At 40.2% G+C, this 21,122-nt stretch overlaps 4 protein-coding genes across 4 annotated transcripts; 1 reads left to right on the top strand and 3 right to left on the bottom strand.

Moving 5' to 3' along the window:
* Positions 1–910: 910 nt before the first annotated feature.
* On the top strand, positions 911–1,979 carry LOC120467970 (G protein-coupled receptor 4-like). Its single transcript, XM_039656608.2, has one exon. It carries the CDS (start codon positions 1,070–1,072, stop codon positions 1,958–1,960), a length of 891 nt encoding a protein of 296 aa, XP_039512542.2. The 5' UTR covers positions 911–1,069; the 3' UTR covers positions 1,961–1,979.
* A 1,546-nt stretch (positions 1,980–3,525) lies between these two features.
* LOC120467967 (uncharacterized) lies at positions 3,526–7,473 on the bottom strand. Its single transcript, XM_039656603.2, has 2 exons — positions 7,311–7,473; positions 3,526–6,859 (listed from the first exon to the last, which is right to left on the bottom strand). Exons 1-2 carry the CDS (start codon positions 7,373–7,375, stop codon positions 5,932–5,934), a joined length of 993 nt encoding a protein of 330 aa, XP_039512537.2. The 5' UTR covers positions 7,376–7,473; the 3' UTR covers positions 3,526–5,931.
* Positions 7,474–8,839: 1,366 nt separating this feature from the next.
* On the bottom strand, positions 8,840–13,155 carry atf4a (activating transcription factor 4a). Its single transcript, XM_039656602.2, has 3 exons — positions 13,016–13,155; positions 11,269–11,622; positions 8,840–9,851 (listed from the first exon to the last, which is right to left on the bottom strand). The coding sequence occupies exons 2-3, from the start codon at positions 11,498–11,500 to the stop codon at positions 9,061–9,063; spliced, it is 1,023 nt and encodes a 340-aa protein (XP_039512536.2). The 5' UTR covers positions 11,501–11,622; positions 13,016–13,155; the 3' UTR covers positions 8,840–9,060.
* Positions 13,156–16,463: 3,308 nt separating this feature from the next.
* On the bottom strand, positions 16,464–20,731 carry rps19bp1 (ribosomal protein S19 binding protein 1). The gene is made up of 4 exons (XM_039656614.2): positions 20,236–20,731; positions 19,237–19,401; positions 19,063–19,160; positions 16,464–16,948 (listed from the first exon to the last, which is right to left on the bottom strand). The coding sequence occupies exons 1-4, from the start codon at positions 20,282–20,284 to the stop codon at positions 16,814–16,816; spliced, it is 447 nt and encodes a 148-aa protein (XP_039512548.1). The 5' UTR covers positions 20,285–20,731; the 3' UTR covers positions 16,464–16,813.
* Positions 20,732–21,122: the final 391 nt, after the last annotated feature.

Below are 21,122 nucleotides of genomic sequence, written 5' to 3'. Positions count from 1 at the left end.
AGACGGATTTATCTTCATTTGAGCAAACAGGTTTGACACAGCCCTGTAGGAAAGAAAAAAGTTCTTGAATACAAAAGAGAAAAAGATCTATTAGATCCCAAACTCCACTCATGTTGGTTTTGGCTCAGGAAAAATTTAAATTGAACATGTAATAATAAGGGTCTGCCAAATGCATAAATGTTGTGTAACACAAAGGAGTGGAAACCAACAAGAGGTTTACTAAAATCCCATTCATTCAAATTAATTCTGAGCGAGTGACATGCATGCATTAAAAATTCAAATGCATGAATACACAGCATCTGAATGAAATGAAATGTGAAAGAAACTCACTGTTGTCAGTCATTAAACATTTGCACCAATTACTAAACTGATATTCAACCCTAAAGTGTGATAAATGAGAACGTAAAAGTTAATCGACACAAAAGCATTCAAACTAAATTTGACGTTAGTTGAAACTCTGTTTTAGTTGAGTTCACTGAAATTAAGTTGTGTTTTGGTAAACTGAAATCAGTCGTAAGCTTTATCTTTCCCCACCGCTGTGGACTCGGGGGCAGAGAGCCAGAAACGAGTAATTGCAAGATGTTACAGTGGATTTACTCATTTGTTCCTTGCATCACTTGTTGACATAAAGCTCTGCAGTTACATCACAAAACTCTGATCATCCCCTTCCATCGAACTGCAGACTTCATCACGAACATCCGCCAGACCCTATTTGTCATCCAATCACAGACGAGTTCTTCTGCTACACACCTTCTTGTTGACCCAAAAGACCCGCAACAATTGGTCTCGCCCAAAACGTCCCACCTCTGTCTCCCTCGGGAGAAGCATTTAATGGAGCGCCCCGAGAGAGACGCTAAACTGAGCGCGCGTCTAAGTCAAGTGATGGTCAGAGAAACATCGGGAGAAACCGACAATCGAACGGAACTGTAGTGGGGGAGATTTCTGTGCAATTATTTAACTTGCTTTTATGATGAGGTGCTCATAAACAACCCTTGGAAAGATCGTCACTTTGTTTTGCAGTCGCTCTCGTAGAACCGACGCTCCAATCCACAGCTAATCTTAATTCCTCATGGAAAACATAACAAGTTTAAACCTGAACTCCACCGCCTCTGGGTGGCAGCGTCCGCTGTGGTACCTGTTCGAGGCGTGTGCCGAGGCTCCTCACTGGTTTATCTTCTACTTCGGTGTTAAAGTATTAAACCTGGTTGCAGGCGTGCCATTAAACATCCTTGTGATGTGGCAGATTCTGAAGAAGAAGAGCGAGGGATCGACGTCTGACATCTTTATTTTAAACCTCTCGGTCCTGGACGCATATTTCGGCCTCATGACGCCGGTGGACATTGCCAACCGACTGCACTTCAGCGATGAAACGATTTGGTACTCTGTGCGCTTCGCCTACGGGCTGAAAGACGTGACTCCGTTATTTCTCACCTGTATTTGTCTGGACAGGTACGTCGCTGTGGTCCATCCCATTTTATTCACCGGGATCCGCGATAATCGCATCCGAATCGCCGTCTCCGTGGTGGTTTGGGGACTCATCCTGGCCTACTCGTTGACCAAATGCTTTTTGGGCGTCTTGAGTGTAAACGAAGTCTTCAGCGGAGTCATCCTCGCCGCCTTCTTCCTCATGGTGTTCTGCAACCTGTCCATCATCTGGGTCCTCAGGAAAAGCGTGGCAGGGAAAGAAGTCATGAACCCGACGAAGAAGAGAGCCTTCAAAATGGTGACTATCGTCCTCGCCATCATCGTGGTGAACTATCTCCCTCCGGTCGCTCTGCTGCCGTTTGCCTCCACCTACTCGTTTGTGACGTTTCGGTGTAAGATTGCCCTCGCCGTGTTCTCCATCATGGACTTGAGCTGCACTGTTGAGCCTTTGCTCTACCTCTCGAAGATGGAGCGATCCCAGTTCTGTCCCTGCCTCGAGAGTCCCTCCAAGAAACCCATCGACGTTAGCGTCTGAAACGTAGCATGCGCGATATATATGTGTCTCAGTGGTCCTCAACTGGTGGGTTTTGAGCCAAAACAAGCCCTCAAGTATCTTGTAATGGGGCCGAAAATAAACAATGGCTGAATTTACTCTACAAGTCTTAAAGCACAGATCCGATCTTTTGAACATATCCGATTTTTTGGCCCGATTGTTTACACTCACTTTACACAGAACTGGAATCCGATATCTGCGTTTGCATTAATTCCCGCCCAAAATGATTTTCGGTCATCGTTTTACTTTTGAATGGTCATGATATTAAAATTATTTACATTATTCATGATTATTTGCCAGCATCAACATGACATCATGACTTATGCGTAAACATACACGCTACTTTCAAGTCAAGTGGCATGTTATCTATACGCATTTTGAGCTATCCGCGTGTATGCATGTATGTCTACGCCGATAAATGTCTGAACGAAACGAAGTAAAATGTAGATCTACATCTGCGGAGCGATATTTTGTTTCCTAGGATGGTAGGGGAAGACTCATAAATGCTATTAACCCCAGTGACGGGTAGGTTTAGGGACAGGGTTGGGGTAGGTCATATATTTATATATACAGTAATGTAACGTTAAGACAACGGCGTTCATAAAAATGCAGAAAAGCGATTATGCGTGTTGATAGCACGCCAAAAATAGAAATAGGAATTGGCGTGTCATACATACGCCATTTCATGAGATCAGTCTAGCCAGTTTGGACAAGATACCAGCGGTCATGACTCATGAATGTTTTGCGGCGCAAAATCCGACAGAACAGATAGTTCGTAATTAATTTTCGTTTATCTAGTTTAGATCTAGAATTCTGAAGTGAAATAAAGTAGCTCTGTAATATATATATATATATATATATATATATATATATATATATACACACATTTTTTTTTTGATGAGTTAACCAGAGCAAGAGAGAGCGAGAGGGCGTGCGAGAGAGTAAAATAGTGAAGTTTGTTGGTATAATTAACGTTATCGCGTCATTGCTGAGAAATATAACATAGCTTTCAGTAGCGAAGCTATTTTATTAATAAATGTTGAAAACCAGATCCTGAATGTTTCTGTGTTCGTGCAATTTCTTTTCTTTACAAAGATAAATGTAAAGTTCCCACCGCAATATAAAGCTGTGAGCGAGCGCACACGCACACACGCACGCCTCATAATACAACATTATAAAGCTATCTTTGTGAATAAATGTGTCATTCTCGTCTTGTAGTGGCTTTTAAATCAATTGGGAATTGGATATGTGTGTTGGATATGTCCAGATATCGGATACAAATCTGATTTAAATTCACATTTGGAAGTGGCTCAGATCGGACGCAGAAGACGTTGTGTTTAAAACTCCGATCTGTGTCAGACGTGAGTAAAAGATTGGATATTTTGTGCCAGTGTAAACGCAGCCGGGTCAGATACAATACAATAAAACGAACCATATATGACCAATGTGACGGCAGAATAAATAGACTGGTTAACTTTACAAAGGGAGCAGAAAACTCTTCCTATAGTGCTGTTGATGTCAAAGACTGTGTGCATCAAACTCCACACTATTTTGGTACATTTTTATGTTAGCTACCAGGTGGGCTCATCCTCAAACACCATGAACGAAACATCAAGACAAAGAAAACACACCCCAGATGACATTAAATACATTAAACTCACTCACAGAGAATGAAGATGATTTGAGCTCCACACACACTGTCTGAATTTTCATTAAACCACTTTTCAACGCAGTTCATATAAGGCCTATTAAGGGTCCGCTTTATATAATATTAATTAATGCATTTCAATGTTTGCTTGTTACTATTGTAAAGCTCTGCATTGTGTTGATGATGTAAAATCTTGACTCTGATTTTAGCAAAAGCCACTGATTTAATTAACATGTTGACTTCTTGAGTGTTGTGTGTGGTGTTCCCCCAGATGTGACCCTGTTTGCCTCTTTTTTGTGCATCTCATTCATAACGTTTCATTCCTCGTCACTCTTTTCTGATTGATCGTTAGACTCTGAGAAGATGAAGCTACAGTCAACAGAGCTGAACGTCTCTTTCTTCTCGCCACTGTTTTGAGTTTTCGTCAGATTCTTTTATTTCTCACAGATAAGAGACCAAGTGTCCCGGTGAATAATTAAGAACTTAACGCACCACTAATTAAGATGTTAATTAAAATACCTAGGGATTAATTAGGAACGGGCTGAGGTGACACAGATGGTACGAGCTTGTAATTGTGTAACTAGATGATGCTACGAGATTAATTAACATGAAAAACATTTACAGTAGATGCTCGCCTCATATGAGCTTGTGTGTCATTGATCTCTGGCTAGATGGTTACATTAGGGCATGAAATATCAATATTAGCTTGGATAGGAACATGTTTAACAATATACTCACGTATGTGTTTGTTTAATCTTCCTTTCTGAACTATAGCAGCCATGTGTTGAAATAATAACAAGAGACGGATTTATCTTCATTTGAACAGTGAAAACTGTGAAGCAAACAGGTTTGACACGCAGCCATGTATGAAAGAAATGTTTTTGTCAATAAAATGTACTAAATTTTATTTTGTAAGTTATTAATATTTTGTGTTTTTTGGGGATTTTTTATTCTAAACTGTATTTATAATACATTTATTCACTTTTTGAGCATAGACCTGAAAATTAAATGTCCAACATAAACTCTTATAAATCTTGAATGCTTTGAAGAATGTCGACGGCACGAGGTCTGCGGTCCTGAAAAACTCCCGGTTTCGGGTCGGGTTAATGTTTAATGAATAGCCTGTGAATAGTTGTGCAACTATGCAAACTTTGTTTTGAAGTTTAATGTTTGAGTTGCAGAGGAATTTGTGATCATTTCACCTGTTCAACCACATCAAAGTTTCGTAATTAGTAGCCTAAGTTCGTGCTTTTTCTCTTGAGTGCTGAGGGGGCGATGAGCCGCGGGGAAACAGTGTTTGTACATGTATTTCTTATACTAAAATACAATATATTGCAACAAAAAAGGTTTTTACTGTGAAAAACGCACCTTGGGTTCGGGCTTAAAACATAACCCAGTTAGCAAACTGACATTGAATCAACGTGGAAATATGACATTGAAACAACGTTGATCTGACATTGTTTTGCTCATCGAATTAACGTTGAACCAACGTCAGACGCGTCATTCTTTCAAAACTAACGGAAAATCCACTTGAAATCAACCCGTTGTTTCAACGTTATGAAAGCAAACCAATTTTCGATTTTCATTTAGCTTTGAAGAATGCCGCGTCTGACGTTGGTTCAACGTTAATTCGATGAGCACAATCAACGTTGTTTCAATGTCATGAGAGACGTCGTTTCCACGTTGATTCAATGTCAGTTTGCTGTCTGGGAACTGTAATGGTTGGGTACTCGCCGGGTTAAAAACGTAAAAAAATATGTTGTATTGTTGTGAAAAATGCACAAAAATACTATTTTAATTTTTTGTATGAAATATATATATTTTCAAAATCACATTTTACTCTAAACTTCAAGATAATCAAAGCCATAAATCTAATCAAGCTGTGTCCCGAATCTGAGGCTGATCTCTCAGTAAACGAGCGTTCAGTGAGTGTGTGTGGCTGCAGTACCCAACGCTTCCACTAGAGGAAACTCTCCATTCATTTACAATGCGTTCATATGAGTTTGTAAGTGTGATACTATTTTAACCTTTATAAATCATGTCCACGACTTTTTTTTTAAATGTGTGTTCAAAATATCTTTTTTATAAGAGCACCAGATGAACACTGTTAATGATCACTTGAATAAATGCCTCACAATTGTGTCTATAAGGTTGGAAAAATTAGTAATACAAAAAAATTCTGTGACAAATTATATTTGGCCACAAGTCTTGAAAAGTGAGCGCCATATTAGGACTTTCCCGGCTTCACTTTTCACCAACGGAAAAGAGTGAAGGGCCGCCGTCCATCTTTTTTTACAGTCTATGATCAGCGCTGGGTAATTCTGGCCCAGATCTCTTGAAGACTCTCCCTGCTGGCCGGCGGACCGCTAACCGACGTCACGAATCCCGGATATCGCTCGAAAAACTCGGGAGCGGGACAAGTCGGGCTCACCTGTGCCTCGTCAGGCGAGGACACGAGTGGAATCAGTTTGGCGTGAGCGTAATCAATCTCAAAGCCCTCGAAAATAAGCCCCACCCCCCAGGCCCCAAGCCCCGCTTCCAAGAGCCGGGACACCTTCCGAGCCGCGAGCACCATCCGAATGTACTCGTTCTCCTCCAATCGGAAGATATCACTGGATAACGGTTTACGGGGAACCAGAACAGTCAGTCCAGGTGTGTTGGGAAACGGCGTGAGGAACGCAACATGTTCGTCGTCTTCCCAAATTCGCCAGTGCTTTTCTTCTCCGCGGATGATGCGCGGGAACAACCCGGAGTCGGAGGATTCGCCGAGAAACGTGTAGTTTAGAGGCGCGTTCGGTTCGGGAAGATGAACACGGATGCGATTCTTAACCGTCTCCAGATCGGAGTCGGCCCAGCGCGGCCCGCTTCTGGAACTGATGTACCCGGGATCGAACGCTTGGAAGTCCTCGTCCGGGGCGAGGTGAGCTTTCCAGCGGGACTCGAGGCCGTGGAGGGGGACGAGGAGGAGCTCGGTTCGGTTCTGCGGCGTGTGGACCAGAGCACAGCGCTGAACACACAGACTCTCACACAGCAGGAGCGCGACGGTCCTCGCGGCCCGTAACACACGCAGGAACTCGTCCTCAGGGGCGTGGAAGAGGCTGTGTGTGTGAGTGTGAGTGTGTGTGACGACAGCGACCCCTGGTGTCCACGGGGAGGAGTGCAGGAACGCCTGCAGATCTGAGGTCTGCCAGAACACACACTTCTCATTGAGATCAGACACGCATGAGGACATTCTGGGAACCAGACACAGAAGTGGCAGATATTAAAATTATAAATGATAGATTCAACTATTTATTTAGTGGATCTCTCACTCACAGACACACACACACACACACACACACATTCGGGTCTCTCGCACACACACACACACACATTCTTTTAGGCACACGCACTCATAGACACACACACTCTTACACACACACACACACACACACACACACACTCACAGCCATACTCTTACAGACACACTCTCCGACAGAGACACACGCGCACGCACACACACTTTTACAGACACACTCTCTTACAGAAACACTCACACAAACGCTTACAGAGAAAGACACACATACAAACTTACACCCTCTCTCTCTCTCTCTCTCTCTCTCTCTCTGACTGACACACACACACACACACACACACATTATCTATCTCTGTCACTCACACACCCACAGTCAGACATTTCTGTACCTTCCCAATAGGCTTCCGAGTATCACAGCACAACTGTTAAACACCCACCGCTGACTTATTTTCATTAGGATCTGACTGAGAAACAACAGTAAAGACACGATCGGCTCGATCTCACTGACTGACTTCCGCGTGACCAACTCTCTCCATACTCATGATGTATCCTGAGGAACAGCGCCTTCTGCCGGCCGGAAGCGGAACTGCGCGGTAAGTTTACACTCATCCACCAGAGGGCGCCAAAGCCTCAGAGAGCGAGATTAACCCGTGAGAGTCCAGCGCGCGTGTCATCGCAACAGTTCCGGGAGAGAGACGTCGATGATTATCATATGTAAATATTCTCATTTGTAGTTCTCCATCATCTCTATCAAATCTTACAAAACATTCAAAATAAGCCAAACAGATATTGGGGAAAACGTATGACAAATCTTACATTGTAAAACAGAGTAAAACAATAGCCTACATTCTACAAATATATATTTTTTCAATATAAGATATGTTTTTATACACTTCTTATTTCTAGTGATTGAATTCAATCGTCGTATAATATTTCAAGATATCTAATGTAGCTAAACCTGTGTAGTGCACAATTCATTTCGTCAATAAACAGATTAATGTCTATTCACAATTATTTCCTTGCATGACTCATGAGTTTCTGGTTTGTTTGACTAAACCGGTGAAATCCGGTTAGAGCGTGTTAAAACCACACACACCACACACACACACACACACACTCCCTAATGACTCTCTCCGGAGAACTGTGATCTGCCTTGTGAAAGTCAGATATCGACAATAATCAAATGTGTGTGTGTGTGTGTGTATCGGCTGCTCCTCAGTTTAGTGGGTTAATACCACATTATCTTCATAATGAGATTAAGGGTGTGTGTGAGTGCCTCAGAGAGAGAGAGAGAGAGAGACAGAGAGAGTGTGTGTGTGTGTGTACTGCAGTTTGTCCTTCAGTGTGTGGATGTCCAGTATTCGGCTCACACACCCGTGAGAAACCTGCAGTTCAGACTAAACACACATTCATGTTCCTCAGTCACACGAGAAAATGTGTTTCACATCTGTAATGCGCACACACACACTCGCTCATACATACACTAAGGGCTTCTTGACTTGTGCAACTCAACCAAAAGAATGTTTAAAAGAAATTACTGCCATAATGTAACCAATAAAAGTGGTCTCAAATAGGACCATTATAAAATGTAATAAACTAAAACATAATTTATAATCTGATGATGTAATCCAGCCGATTTGGTGCACATCTTACGTACCATGATGTCCCTTGAAATGTTATCCTTTTTAAGGGCCTTTTAAAGAAATGGAGTTGGAATTGATTTCAATACCCCTATGTATATAGTTATTTTATATAAATGTATATCTTGTATTAATTTTATTTTATTATTGATTTGTACTTATTGTGTTTTGTTATTGAATAAATTCCATGTTGTCCCGCACCCGGTTTGGGTTATACGCCAACATGTTTGAGGGAACATATGTTATAAAATATTGGAGAGCAGATTCAGACACAAGAGTTGCGTTTGATGGCGTCTTTAATAGAAAACAGTGAAGAGATTTAACACACACACACTCCATGACAGAGCTAGCATGTTCAGCTAGTTTTAAATAGCATATTTACAAGCAACAGGTTCAGTGTAACAACAGTGATGATGCGGCCCCTTGCTGGACGAGGACAGAGAGAGTTTAGTAGTGCAGACGGTCTCCAGTGTTCGACACCCACCGGACCCCGCAGAACCTAACCGGACCCCTGGGCTTTAGCTTTGCTCCTGCGGTTCTTGGCGGACCGAACTTCCTCCATGAGATCCGTGAGATATTTGATTTCCCGACTGATGGACTCGGCTTTCTCCGCCAGCTCGCGGTTCCTCTTCTCCAGTTCGGAGCACTCGTGGGACAGAACCTCCTGCTCGGCCCGCTTCTTCTGCCGGTACCGGGTCGCGGCCGTCTTATTCTGCTCCATCTTCTTCAGCTTCTTCTCCACCACTTTAGGAGCGCCGGAAATGGCCTTCACCCGGCCCGTGACGACTGGATCCGGGTCGGTTCTGGAGTAGGGTTTGGTTCTGGAGGATCCGGCGGGGTTCGGATCTGGTTGGTGAGTCGGGGACTCGGACACTGAGATTCCACTATCGCTATCGGACGAGTCGTCGGTGCTGCTCGCCTCCTCTTTCGGGCTCAGAACCACCACGATGTGAGATGGACTCAGACTGAGCTTGATCCCGGGAGTCGGGAGCACGGACACTTCACTTCCCAGATCTAACGTGTCGGCCGGATCAGGCTCGGATTTGATCTCGACGGGGGTTTGCGATGGTTCTGGGATGGGAAGGTCGAGGGTCAGCGCCAGACCCAGATCTGGGGAGCAGAACGGGAGGGAGTCCAGGTCCAGATCCATTTCAGTGTCCAGACAGGCCAGAAGATCTTCTGGAGAACTGGGCGGCTCGTCCGAGTCACATGACCCGATCAGAGAATCAAGGTCGAAGTCACTCAGGTCTAATTTCTCAGTCATCCAATCCATGCCAGAAAACACGTCGCCTGTTAGTGAGAGAGAGAGAGAGTGTGTGTTTATTAAATGCAATGCATTTGTGCCGCCAGTTATGAACTGGAATTTAGCCAAACAAACACAGACAAAAGTACTGGCATATTTCTGAAACACAATATTTAAGAGTTTAGTTTCAACTAATGGTTCGGTTTATTGTTTATTATAATATCATTAGGAAACTACTATAGTTTTCAATAATATTTTGAATTTATATTTTAGTTTAAGTTCAAACTTTAAAAGTTTCTGCCATCTTTAATAGATTTAATAATGTCTAGTTTTTTTTAAAATGTTGCGGTTTTAATCAAAATAAACAGCAAAAATCACAAAATCAAATGAGATGCTCTTTTGCATGTTAAAGGGTTAGTTCACCCAAAAAATGAAAATTGTGTCAGTATTTACTCACCCTCATGTTGTTCCAATCCCGTAAGACCTTCGTTCATCTTCGCAACACAAATTAAGATATTTAAGATATTAAGATCGCTCCTGCATACTAGTCCATAGGCTTCTTGAGGGAATGACTCTTCAAAGACATCGTTAAAATAGTCCAAGTGACTACAGGGGCTCAATCTTAACTTTATCAAATGACGAGAATACTTTTTGTGCGCAAAAACAACAAAAATAACGACTTTATTTCAACTATTCACTTCCTTCTATCTCTGCGCGAGTCAGGTTACTAGTTTAATAGCGTAAGCTTCTGTTATTGTACGTCACACGCATCACACACACATGACCAGCGTCGGCCAATAGTGAGCCTACGTGTGACGTAGCGTTACGCAATCACACTACGTTAACTGACTACAGGCCCATGGAGAAGGAAGTGAATAGTTGAAATAAAGTCGTTATTTGTGTTTGTTTTTGCGCACAAAAAGTGTTCTCGTCGTTTGATAAAGTTAAGATTGAGCCCCTGTAGTCACTTGGACTATTTTAACGATGTCTTTAATGACTTTTCGAGGACAGCAAGAGTCATTCCCTCAAGAAGCCTATGGACTAGTATGCAGGAGCGATCTTAATATCTTAATTTGTGTTGCGAAGATGAACGAAGGTCTTACGGGGTTGGAACAACATGAGGGTGAGTAAATATTGACAGAATTTTCATTTTTGGGTGAACTAACCCTTTAATGTGATGCATTTTGAGTTGTCATTAGTGAAGCCATCCGATATGTGTGCATGCAGTGAAGTCATTCAGTTTGTGTACCAGTATGTGTGTGTGCAGTGATGTCATCTGCTGTGTGTGTGTGTAGTAAAGTCCTACAGTGATTGTGTGCGAGGTGAAGTCGTCTAGACTGTGTGCAGGGAAATTGTTAGTGTAGCCATCCAATATGTGTGTGTGTGCAGTGTGTGTGTGTGCAGTGAAGTCACCAAGTGTGTATTTATGTGCACAGAAGTCGTCCAGTGTGTGTAGCTCCTCACCTTGACTGTGATCTGGATCAGATCGAGGAGTCCAGGAGAGCGACTGCAGCTCTTTACACTCTACAGAAGCGTGAGGAGAGGGAGAGAGGGGCGAGAGACATGAGGAAGAGGAGAGGGGTGAGGAAGACCCCGCAGAGAGAGCGTGCTCCTCATCGTCGTCCAGCAGGGGCCCGAAGGGGTCAGCCGTCAGAGATGAGGACCCCAAGATCAGGTCCTCCATACTCAGAGACATGACAGAGGCTCAGTGTGTGATGATGGTGATGAAGGTGAAGGGGTTCGAGTGAGTGTGTGTGTGTGAACACGGTGGTTATGCTGTCTACAGCAGCAGAGCTGAGGGTGGAGGACACGAGGGACCTGGAACACAACATCAACGGGGCATTAGTGACCGAACCACTCTTACGTCACATCTGAACATTTCAGAGGGAAATCTACATCCATTCAGACGCCTTCAACATCTCACATTATCAGTTTATCCGCTATAGATCAGACAATGCTAATTAAACATGACGAGCGATCAGATCAGTGGATATTTGACTAGTTTTGTCCAACCCTCACGCATGAGTTATGTTGAATATCTGTCAGCTGGTAAATTTAACTCCACAATTAGATAATACCAGTTTAGCTCAACCAGTGACCAAGCAATGCTTCATGTTGTTCAGTGTGTGTGTAAAAAGAGCTCACAGAAAACACACTTTAGCAAAACATGATTAGCTCAAAGTGGAGGAATAAATGGCACTGCTAGTCTCTGTATGGAGAATATTCGGGTAAAATATGTCAGTTTACTTTATTTTGATACTGTCCTGCACACACTAGTAAAAAAAATATCAAAAATGACATCTGGTGTCTGATTTTTTTTTTGTTTTGACTGTAAATTATGTTTTTAAGCTTAAAGGCTAAGATTCTTGTGTGTATTCCAGTAATTTTGAGGATGGACAATATCTGGAGGGAATAAAAAATTGAAAAAGTTGAAAAATAAAGCTTAACAGCCAAAGGTTTCCACATCTGTGAGCTTAAAAGCTCATTAATCATAAACGTTTATCATTTGAATATAGTACTATGACGAATGCAGGTGTTTCCCAACACTATGAAGTTGTTTTTTTTAAGTAGAACTGGTTCTCAATGCCCAACCCTTGCTGGAGGGAAAATAAAACTTCCCTGATCTTAACCAGTTGTGATTATCAGCATTATAAACCAGTTTATCCAGCCTCTAAACTGCCCAAGCTTAGCCCATTAAAAAACACCCTACACATTTCCTTCTCCAATATTTACCAACCCTAAACTCCTCCTCACAACTATATTTAACCCAGTTAGTAAATCGGATTTGGGCAGGAATTTCCCCGCCCTTCCAGACAACATTTCCTAATATGGTCATAAGAACGGTTAGTCCCGCCCCTTTGTTCCTGAAAACGATGACGTATTTCTGACACCTCGCGCCATTTCCAGCGCTCACTATGGGGTCGCGGTCACGCGGAAAGAGCGCGCGCGCCATTTTGTGGTGCCACGTTGCCGTTTAAAAAGTCCCGATTGTTTATTTTATGGAGAAGCGCGTGTCTGTCTGTCAAAACAAACGAATCAAAACAAACGGATATCGCTTGAAAACACACTATAGTCAGCAACACCGCATCGTTGAACGTCAAACTCGGTTAGTTCATTAAATACAACAGCTTTCCAAAAGTTGGACGAGTTTATGATAATCCGTATTATTATAACACTATACATCAAACGTCAAGAGATGAGATATACTTACGCCATTTTGCCAAAAAGAGCCAGTGCACTTGACCTCTGCACTGCCGGATTTGCCGCCGCGTTTGTAGCCGCTGCAAGCCGCTAAACTGCCATGATTCCCGCGGGAGATGTCGCTGCGTGAGGAGAGAGAGACCACCAGAGAGAGAGAAAACGTAGGAATGGCTGCGCTTCCGGTTATATACTCACACAGCACACCCACACTGTGACCTTCCGCCGCGCTCAATCTCCTCGTGTCGCTCCGCCCGTGTGTGGATGATGATTGGTTTCTGAGCCTGTCAAAATCTAGCAAACAAATAGTACCTAAATATTTACGTTCTCGAGGTAGATAATAGCATTTGATAGATAATGCAAATAAATAACTGATTTTAAAAGTGATTATATTTAGCCATGAGAGATTGGCAAAGAAGTAATTCCACTTTTAATGATTATTCCTGCTCATTTATATGTAACATTTTTATTTATTCTTTTTCTCACGTGAAAAGGGTAAAAATTTTAACCTTTAGATATCATCATGAAAATCACTGAGTTGATTACTTACATACTTACATGTATTATGTATACATGTAAGTTTTTTGAAATTGTTTGTTAACATGGACAAACGGTGCATAATATAATTACGTATTAGCTCATTTGCATAATTACCCAAACAGATCTAAACATTTGGTATAGCAAGTGAAAATGGTTTTTTGAATCTTGTTGACATAAAACAAAGACTCAATGTTAAGGTCTGAATGGAACCCATTTCATGAAATCAAAAAATTAATCCCGCAAATCATCAAATTAATTAGATTAAACGCACTACATGAGTTGACAACAGTTCTGTCACCCATCGATTCTATATTGTATAAAAACCACGTTTTGTCACGAAAAATCACGCGATAAAACAAACCTTAAATGACGCGCGCCAATACCCAGCGAAGAAGACGAAGAACACAACACGCGAATATGGACGTCAGACAGAAACTAGTGCTGCAATCTGTTTGCGCGATAATTTGCTCTGAGAAAAAAATTGCAATAAAAGAAAAAATAGGCCTAAGATTTAACCGGTGACCTCAACTCATGCCTTGCTCTGATTGGCTGTAGCTCATGACATCACTGAGATTGAGTCGTGCGACAGCTCTGGATATCTAGCATGCTAGATATTTTTTCTGGGCTCGGCGAGGCGTCTGCGAGCGTCTCTGATGTGTTGTTGGCTCTTTCATACTAACAGATTGGCGAGTTTTCATCGCCCGCTAATCTCCCACGATTTGCACGCGATAACACCCTGACCTGTTGGCGAGCTCGATGTACAAATCAGGCTTAAAATCATGTAATGTGGTGTCAACTAGGCTTAATCAAAAGTTTTACACACACTTGCAGTCTTTACGCCTACATGAACACTTGGGCCAGATAGAGGAAATACGTCATGCAAGTAGACAAGTGGGCAAGAGCAAAGACAGCAAGTTTGGGTATTTGGACAAGGCATTTGTTTTTATAAATCACAACTCATGTGTGGGAAGTACGGCTCTTTCGGGGTCTGTCGACACTCCGGTTATAAATGAGGCCCAGATCCAGGTCATATACTTGACAAGTTGTCAAGTTGTATGAGTTACAAGGACGTGAACGCTTTTTAAAAGTTGGAATATCGTAACCATGGTAATAATATGTTATGGTGTAAAATTTCACAGGCCCTAAAACGCTGTTTGGAAATTGCACATTGAATCTAAACTCTGAGTTTGACCCCCATGTTTACAGGAATCCACTGGTCTGACTGGTTCAGCTGGTCCTGATCAATCATCAGTCTGGCACTGCAGAAAGCCTTTCACTTTAAAGGCACAATCAAAAGGTTAAACTTTCATAAACATCCTGATAATCAATCAAGATTACAGATTCTCTCAGCTTGCAGGGCTCTGGAACACAATGCCTCGTTCTCGGCGAGGAGGAGCAGATCAGAAATCATTCGAAATAACTGAAGATCAAAGGCACGGATCAACTAAAGCCCAGATTAGAAGGAGAAACACAGATCTAGCAGCATTTCTAATGTCCAAAAGTGTGTTTCTGTTTGGAGTTTTATTCTTCTCTTTTAGATTTCAATAATAAGTATTTCAGTGAAAATTTGATTCATATCAACAGCATTTGTAAAAGTATATTGAAGCCTTTATATTTCTTTATATTAATAATGATATTTTAAGTATAGAAATGAAGAGTTCAGATGCAAAAGCCTCTAAATGCCATTTGAAATTTTCTTCTAAAATGACCATTTTTATCAAGCTTGTATTTTTAAGTTCAGTAATTTCACTTAAATGACAATTAATAGGTAATCTTCATTGCCATTTAAGTGAAATTACTGAAATTAAATATACAAGCTTGATAAAAACGATCATTTTAGAAGAAAATTTCAAATGGCATTTAGAGGCTTTTGCATTTGAACTCTTCAAATATGCCGTAATAAACAATGCTGCAGTCCGTAGCTTTTTTGGGATAAAAATGATCCAAAATACATTTTTGAGCAAGTATGTGTTCAAAACAGTGCTCTCGAATGGTAGTTGTACTATGTTTGGCTTTAAAAAAAAAAATACTGATCTAAAGTGACAGTGAATAGCCTATGCAATGATTGTTTCAAATAAATGCTTCTTTCAAACTGTCTGTTCATCAAAAAATCATGAGATATAAAATGCATGACGGTTTCCACAAATCTGAAACACTGATAATAATCATAAATGTTTCTTGATCATTTGATCGTCATATTAGAGTGATTTGACTGAGAAGGATCATGTGACACTGAAGACTGGAGTATTGATGCTGAAAATACAGCTTTGATCACAAGAATAAATTACACTTTACTAGGCCTATATATTCACATAGAAAACAGTCACTGTAATATTGTTTCACAATATTACTGATTTTATCGTATTTGTTATTAAATAAATTCTGCTTTTGAGAGCATAAGGGCCACTTCTCACAGAACTGCGCTGCTTTAATACGATTAAATAATACGAACTTTAATACGATTATCACACCGTGTGTGCGTTGATAAGTGGACAGCATTGCTGAGTATTTCCTCCTTAAAACTGCAGTGAACCAAAGGCAGTCTCAAAAACACGCTTTGAAATCGCTGGTAGATCTAACCAACGTGTGATCGTCAACCAGTGGATCTCTGAGTGAGTGAGTAGGGGCGGGGCTCATTTGCATATTCATACTAAACGAGGCAAGGGTGTCGAGTTACATTCAAAATATTTTCTCTCTCAAGAAAAAAAAACATTTAAATATGTAATTTTGGTGATCAAAGATGAGTTTTGAGAGATAAAAAAATTACCTCTAGAACAAAAGGACTTGTGTTAAAGCTGCAATCCGTAGCTTTTTTTGGGTTAAAAATTATGCAAAATATATATACTTGAGAAAATACATAACCAGCCAGTGTTCAGAACTGACGGAAAAATACAACATTTACTCACAGTCAGACTCAGATCGGCACTCTAGCGTCTTTATTTCTTAACTAATTAACTTCACTCAGTTTACAAGGTTGTCTAAAGGACACAGGAGACACTCGTCCATCCAGAAACGCTTCATTCTCCTGTTCGATGACGACGGCGAATGTGTTGGTGGGCTTTTAGGCAAACGATTCGTGACGTTAGTTTCCCTCGAGGGTTTGTGATGAACAACAAGGTGTTCAATGGTGAAGCATGAAAAGAAATGGTTACACAAGTTGAGGAAAACATTTTCTACAGACAAGTTATTTCCATAAAACACAATATCTGTGATCCAGCATGGATTCCCGGCATTAATATCACTGTCCTGCGGGATAAAGTCCTCACAGACGTCACAGATTTGAGAAATACTCCTTCTGGAACTTCTGGAACTCGTCCTCCGTGAAGACGGACTCCTCCACCGCCGGCTTTCTGGCGGGTCGATCCGGTTGATGACAAGCGCGGCGACTGGATTTCTGCTCTACGATCTAAACAAAACATACATTTTTGAATCATTTAACATATACGTAATATATCATCACTGATTGAATAGGGCTTTTCACACTGTTTAACCCTGGGTTATCCTCGTTCTGAAACCCGCTTTTAACCCTGGGTAGAGGAGTGTTTTAGCGGAGACGGATTAGCGCCGGTTTAGCATTGTGATGGCACACTTGTGAGGAGTTTAGGCTAAGAACGATAACTATAACCATAACAATAACTATACTAGCAGCCGTCCACACCATTGTGCGATTTCTCTTTAAACGCTCGCGCTCCTTAAAGCACGATGGATTCTGATTGGCTGTCAATGTTTTTATCATTCATTAGCTGAAAAAAAGTGATTTCGCCAATTTCGTTCTTCTGTGGTGTGGGATATTGTTTTATATTAAGAAAAGTTATCGTCCATGGTTTGAACGGATCTTTAGCAGGTTACGACTAGATAACGACTGTCTGTTGCTTAGCATTAGCATGTTCCCATTTGCTCAAATAGTAAAAAAAACGTTCAAAAAGAGGGAAAAATAGAGAGATTGATAACGCAGTCAGAAGACAGAGAGATGTTCTCTCCGTCAAAAAAGCGATGTTATAGTCAAGTTATTTGTGATATATTAAACCATCGAAAAAAGGAAATCATTCTAGTAATTGACGGTTTGTGTTATGCATGTCAAAAGAAAATTCGCTGCTAAAAGTAACTCCAAATTTCTTAATTTTCCAGTCAAAATGGCACGTTTTTTGAAAGAGACCACAAATATTTTAATACATATCCAGATTGATTTTTCCCAGATTGTGATTTGCACGTAAACACGTAAAAAAAAAGCTACCTTAAAGAAGTTTAAATACCCTTGTGCATCCTTATGGACATTTTTGTCCTTTTCAGTTTTGTTTTTTTGATCACTTTGTCTGTGTTAAAGCTGACTGCAAAAAACTTGGCACAGGTGTGTATTTTTATTGGAATTTTACTATTTCACCATCATTTTCTTAAAAAAAAATTTTTTTTTGCATTAGGTACAAAAAATACTCCCTCTCAGCACCTTTTGGACAAAAATGTCCCCATTGAAACTGCCATTTTTAATCCCCGGTTCAGTTAACTATAAAATTATGCAATCTTTGTTAAGAGGCTTTTATTCTGATGGCAAGGCTTCAAAATTTTATTTTTTACTATTTTTTATCAGATGGTGCCATTTTTTTTTTAAAGTTTGGCTTATAAAGCAAATATCGCTTATATGGTTCGGCATACTACAGAGCCAACTGGATAAATTATGCAACAATATTTGTGTGGGTGTGTTGGTATGGATGTCAGAGTGTGGTTAGTATGTGTGTTATAAAAAAAATGTGTGTGTGTGTTTGTAATACTGAGAGAGAAAAACTGCAAATTCAAATGCAGTCACTGTGAGCTCCAGTGGGGTTTTGCTGCCACCCAATGGGGGAAATATGTTACTACGCCCAAACAAACTGTTACCCAAAGCTCATTTTTTGAGATATCATCCTCAAATTTGGAACACAACCTATTTAGATTTATGGCTTTGATTTTATTGCAGTTTTGAGTTCAACCTGATTTATAAAACATATATTTAACGTAAAATATTTGTTATAAATAATTTTTATAAACTTATACCTATATAACTTTTTTTTTGGATTTACTTATTATTATTTTTTTTACTTCAGAAATAATCTGCAAAGGGTCTTCTTTAAAATGGTACCAAACTTAAGTATGTGCTCCAAAGCGTCACAATTTTTATGACAGTTTTTTGGCATGGACATTTTTGTCCTCTTTTTACCTATGTGTAACTTTTTTTAATTGATGCACAAGGGTTAAGTTGATTAGAAGTCATATAATAGTGTAATTTATATTGTTATTAATGTACATGACAAAAAAAAAATGATGCTAATGACCGTTAAACCGCATCATCGCAGTCTGTGAAAAGTGTCCTTTATATGAGTCATGTGATGTGGTGCGTTTGTCCAATCAGTGACACTGACACATGAATATGCAAATCAGTACGTTAACCCAGATGCTCAGTGTTACAGCTGCAGTGTACGTACACACAGTACAGGGTTATCTATCTGCAGTGTGAGAAGCCCTGTGTTCGGCTGGAGAGACTCAGACCTTGGTTGCGTGGCTGCTCTGAGTTTTACTGGCGGACGACAGGAAATACTTCAGATTTAATCCCAGTTTGCTCTTCTTCTGTTTCTTTCTGTATTCATCTGAGAAAAGCAGAACATGGGTCAGCTGGCGTAACGTTACTGACGGAGCGATGAGGTTTGGGGATGAGAGATTTACCCAGAGCGGAGCGGACGGGTTTGTCTTTGACGGTGTTTGTGCTTCTCCGCGAGGATCCTCCGGGTCTCTGGATCTGCCGGATCCGCTTCTGCACGCCCTGTTTATCGGTGCCGATCCGCTTCATCAGCGCACTCTTACGAGAGCTGCTCTTCTTCGGCGCCGCATCTAACAACAACACTTCTGGATATTATCAAGCCTTTGATTTCACACAATAGCAACTACAAACTTACCCTGGATGGTGAAAAAAAGTATACTTTATTGCATTTGAAATATATTCCAGCTTTTAAAAGTACATTACAAATATAATAACAAAAAATTGTGCCATCTTTTCATCTTCATGTTTTCCATTTTCACAATACAACTTTTAACACACTTTAAAATAAATGGACTTTACTATACATACAAACATATATATATATAACATATATATATATAATATTATATTAATATATTTTAGAAAATTACACTTGAAGTGAAAACTCTTGTTTTAAAGTGTATTTATTTGCACTTTACTTAAACTGCACTTTAGTATATTTTAACTGTTTGCTGAAAATTATCAATGTAATTCATTATATTATTATATACAAAATTCGTTAATAGTATATTGTACAAAGTATGGCCAAGTAATATTTGTTTATTATTGTAGACAAAGTGTGCAATTTATAGTATTTGAACATACAAATATAATACACTTATGGTATATTGCTACACTCGTCGTATTGAATTTGTAATGTTCTTATAACACAAATAAAGTAAACTTTAATATCACTAATCAAATATGTAATTAGTCCCTACACAATTTAGGACACTAAATACACTTAGTTATGCTTTGCTACAATTTAATTACAACTAAAATATACCTGGTACAAAACTAGTTGTTGGTGTACAACACTTGAAGTAACGTTACACGTAATTAGTCTGGCTGCAAGTATGCTTAGCATATTATTATTATTATTTAATACTAACGTTAGCCGTCTAGATCAAAAGTCGACCAGTTACCTTTCTCGGTGAACAGTTCAAGTCCTCTTCGGATCAATGATGCTGACATGGTCAAGCTGGTGAAAATAAATGTAGACAAACATAGAATAAAATAAAGCGTTGGATATGTTCAAGCTAACATGTGAATTCTCCGTGTGCGCCACAACAAAGAGTCGGTCAGGAAACACGAGCTCCGAAACAACGTTCCGACTGTCGATTACAGTAAAGTAGGGCTAGAACGCTCTCAAAACTTCTCTCAAACTTCATATAGTAATCTGGTCTAATAATAATGGTCTCAAAACGTTAGCACAAAAACTAAGGAACAAAAAAGTAACGTTTATTTTCGTTAGGGTTAGGGACATTCTGGTCAGAGAACATTCACATCTATCTATCCTAGACACATATATCTATCTATTTGTCTCTGTCTGTCTGTCTGTCTGTGTACAGAATACAGAAAGGAAAAGAAAGCATATATCACAAAGAAAACAAAAAACAAAAGTAGAAATGTGAACATAGGACAATCTCCTTAGAGAAAAATGAGAAACTGCTTTTCTGTTGTTCACGAGTGATGATGACGATGTTGATGATGATGATGATGATGATGTGAAGATTGAACAGGTCGTTTTGAGAATTTCAATTCTGATCTGAGAAATGCACCAAAGTGACTGATAAAAACTGTAATGACATTTAGATGACATTATGACGGACATCTGAGTGTCTCGACAGGTCTTGTGAGTGACAGTGATGATAATCTCGTGTTTTTGAGGTCAGCAGGGGTTTCGACAGTGTTGAAATCGTACAGTCGCTTGACCAACACTGGTTTGTTTCAACACAGAAATCAAAAGGGCAAAACAAAGGGGATTTTGAACATTCATGTAGAATCTCTGAAATATATGAAACTACTGAAG

Source organism: Pimephales promelas, chromosome 8 (assembly GCF_988280905.1).
Source record: "Pimephales promelas chromosome 8, fPimPro1.hap1.1, whole genome shotgun sequence".
In the NCBI taxonomy this organism is placed as follows: Eukaryota; Metazoa; Chordata; class Actinopteri; order Cypriniformes; family Leuciscidae; genus Pimephales; species Pimephales promelas.
The sequence above is the reverse complement of the archived record's forward strand: the minus strand, read 5'-3'. Positions and strand labels throughout refer to the sequence as shown.

What these genes read in the sequence shown, in the direction of transcription:
- LOC120467970 (XM_039656608.2), top strand. Translation starts at nt 1,070, where the DNA reads ATGGAAAACATAACAAGTTTAAACCTGAACTCCACCGCCTCTGGGTGG.
- LOC120467967 (XM_039656603.2), bottom strand. Translation starts at nt 7,375, where the DNA reads ATGAAAATAAGTCAGCGGTGGGTGTTTAACAGTTGTGCTGTGATACTC. An exon ending in CTCGGAAGCCTATTGGGAAG is followed by an intron (nt 6,860 to 7,310) that starts GTACAGAAATGT and finishes TCTGGTTCCCAG; the next exon opens with AATGTCCTCATGCGTGTCTG.
- atf4a (XM_039656602.2), bottom strand. Translation starts at nt 11,500, where the DNA reads ATGTCTCTGAGTATGGAGGACCTGATCTTGGGGTCCTCATCTCTGACG. An exon ending in TGATCCAGATCACAGTCAAG is followed by an intron (nt 9,852 to 11,268) that starts GTGAGGAGCTAC and finishes TCTCACTAACAG; the next exon opens with GCGACGTGTTTTCTGGCATG.
- rps19bp1 (XM_039656614.2), bottom strand. Translation starts at nt 20,284, where the DNA reads ATGTCAGCATCATTGATCCGAAGAGGACTTGAACTGTTCACCGAGAAA. An exon ending in ACCCGTCCGCTCCGCTCTGG is followed by an intron (nt 19,161 to 19,236) that starts GTAAATCTCTCA and finishes TGCTTTTCTCAG; the next exon opens with ATGAATACAGAAAGAAACAG. An exon ending in AGAGCAGCCACGCAACCAAG is followed by an intron (nt 16,949 to 19,062) that starts GTCTGAGTCTCT and finishes TGTTTTGTTTAG; the next exon opens with ATCGTAGAGCAGAAATCCAG.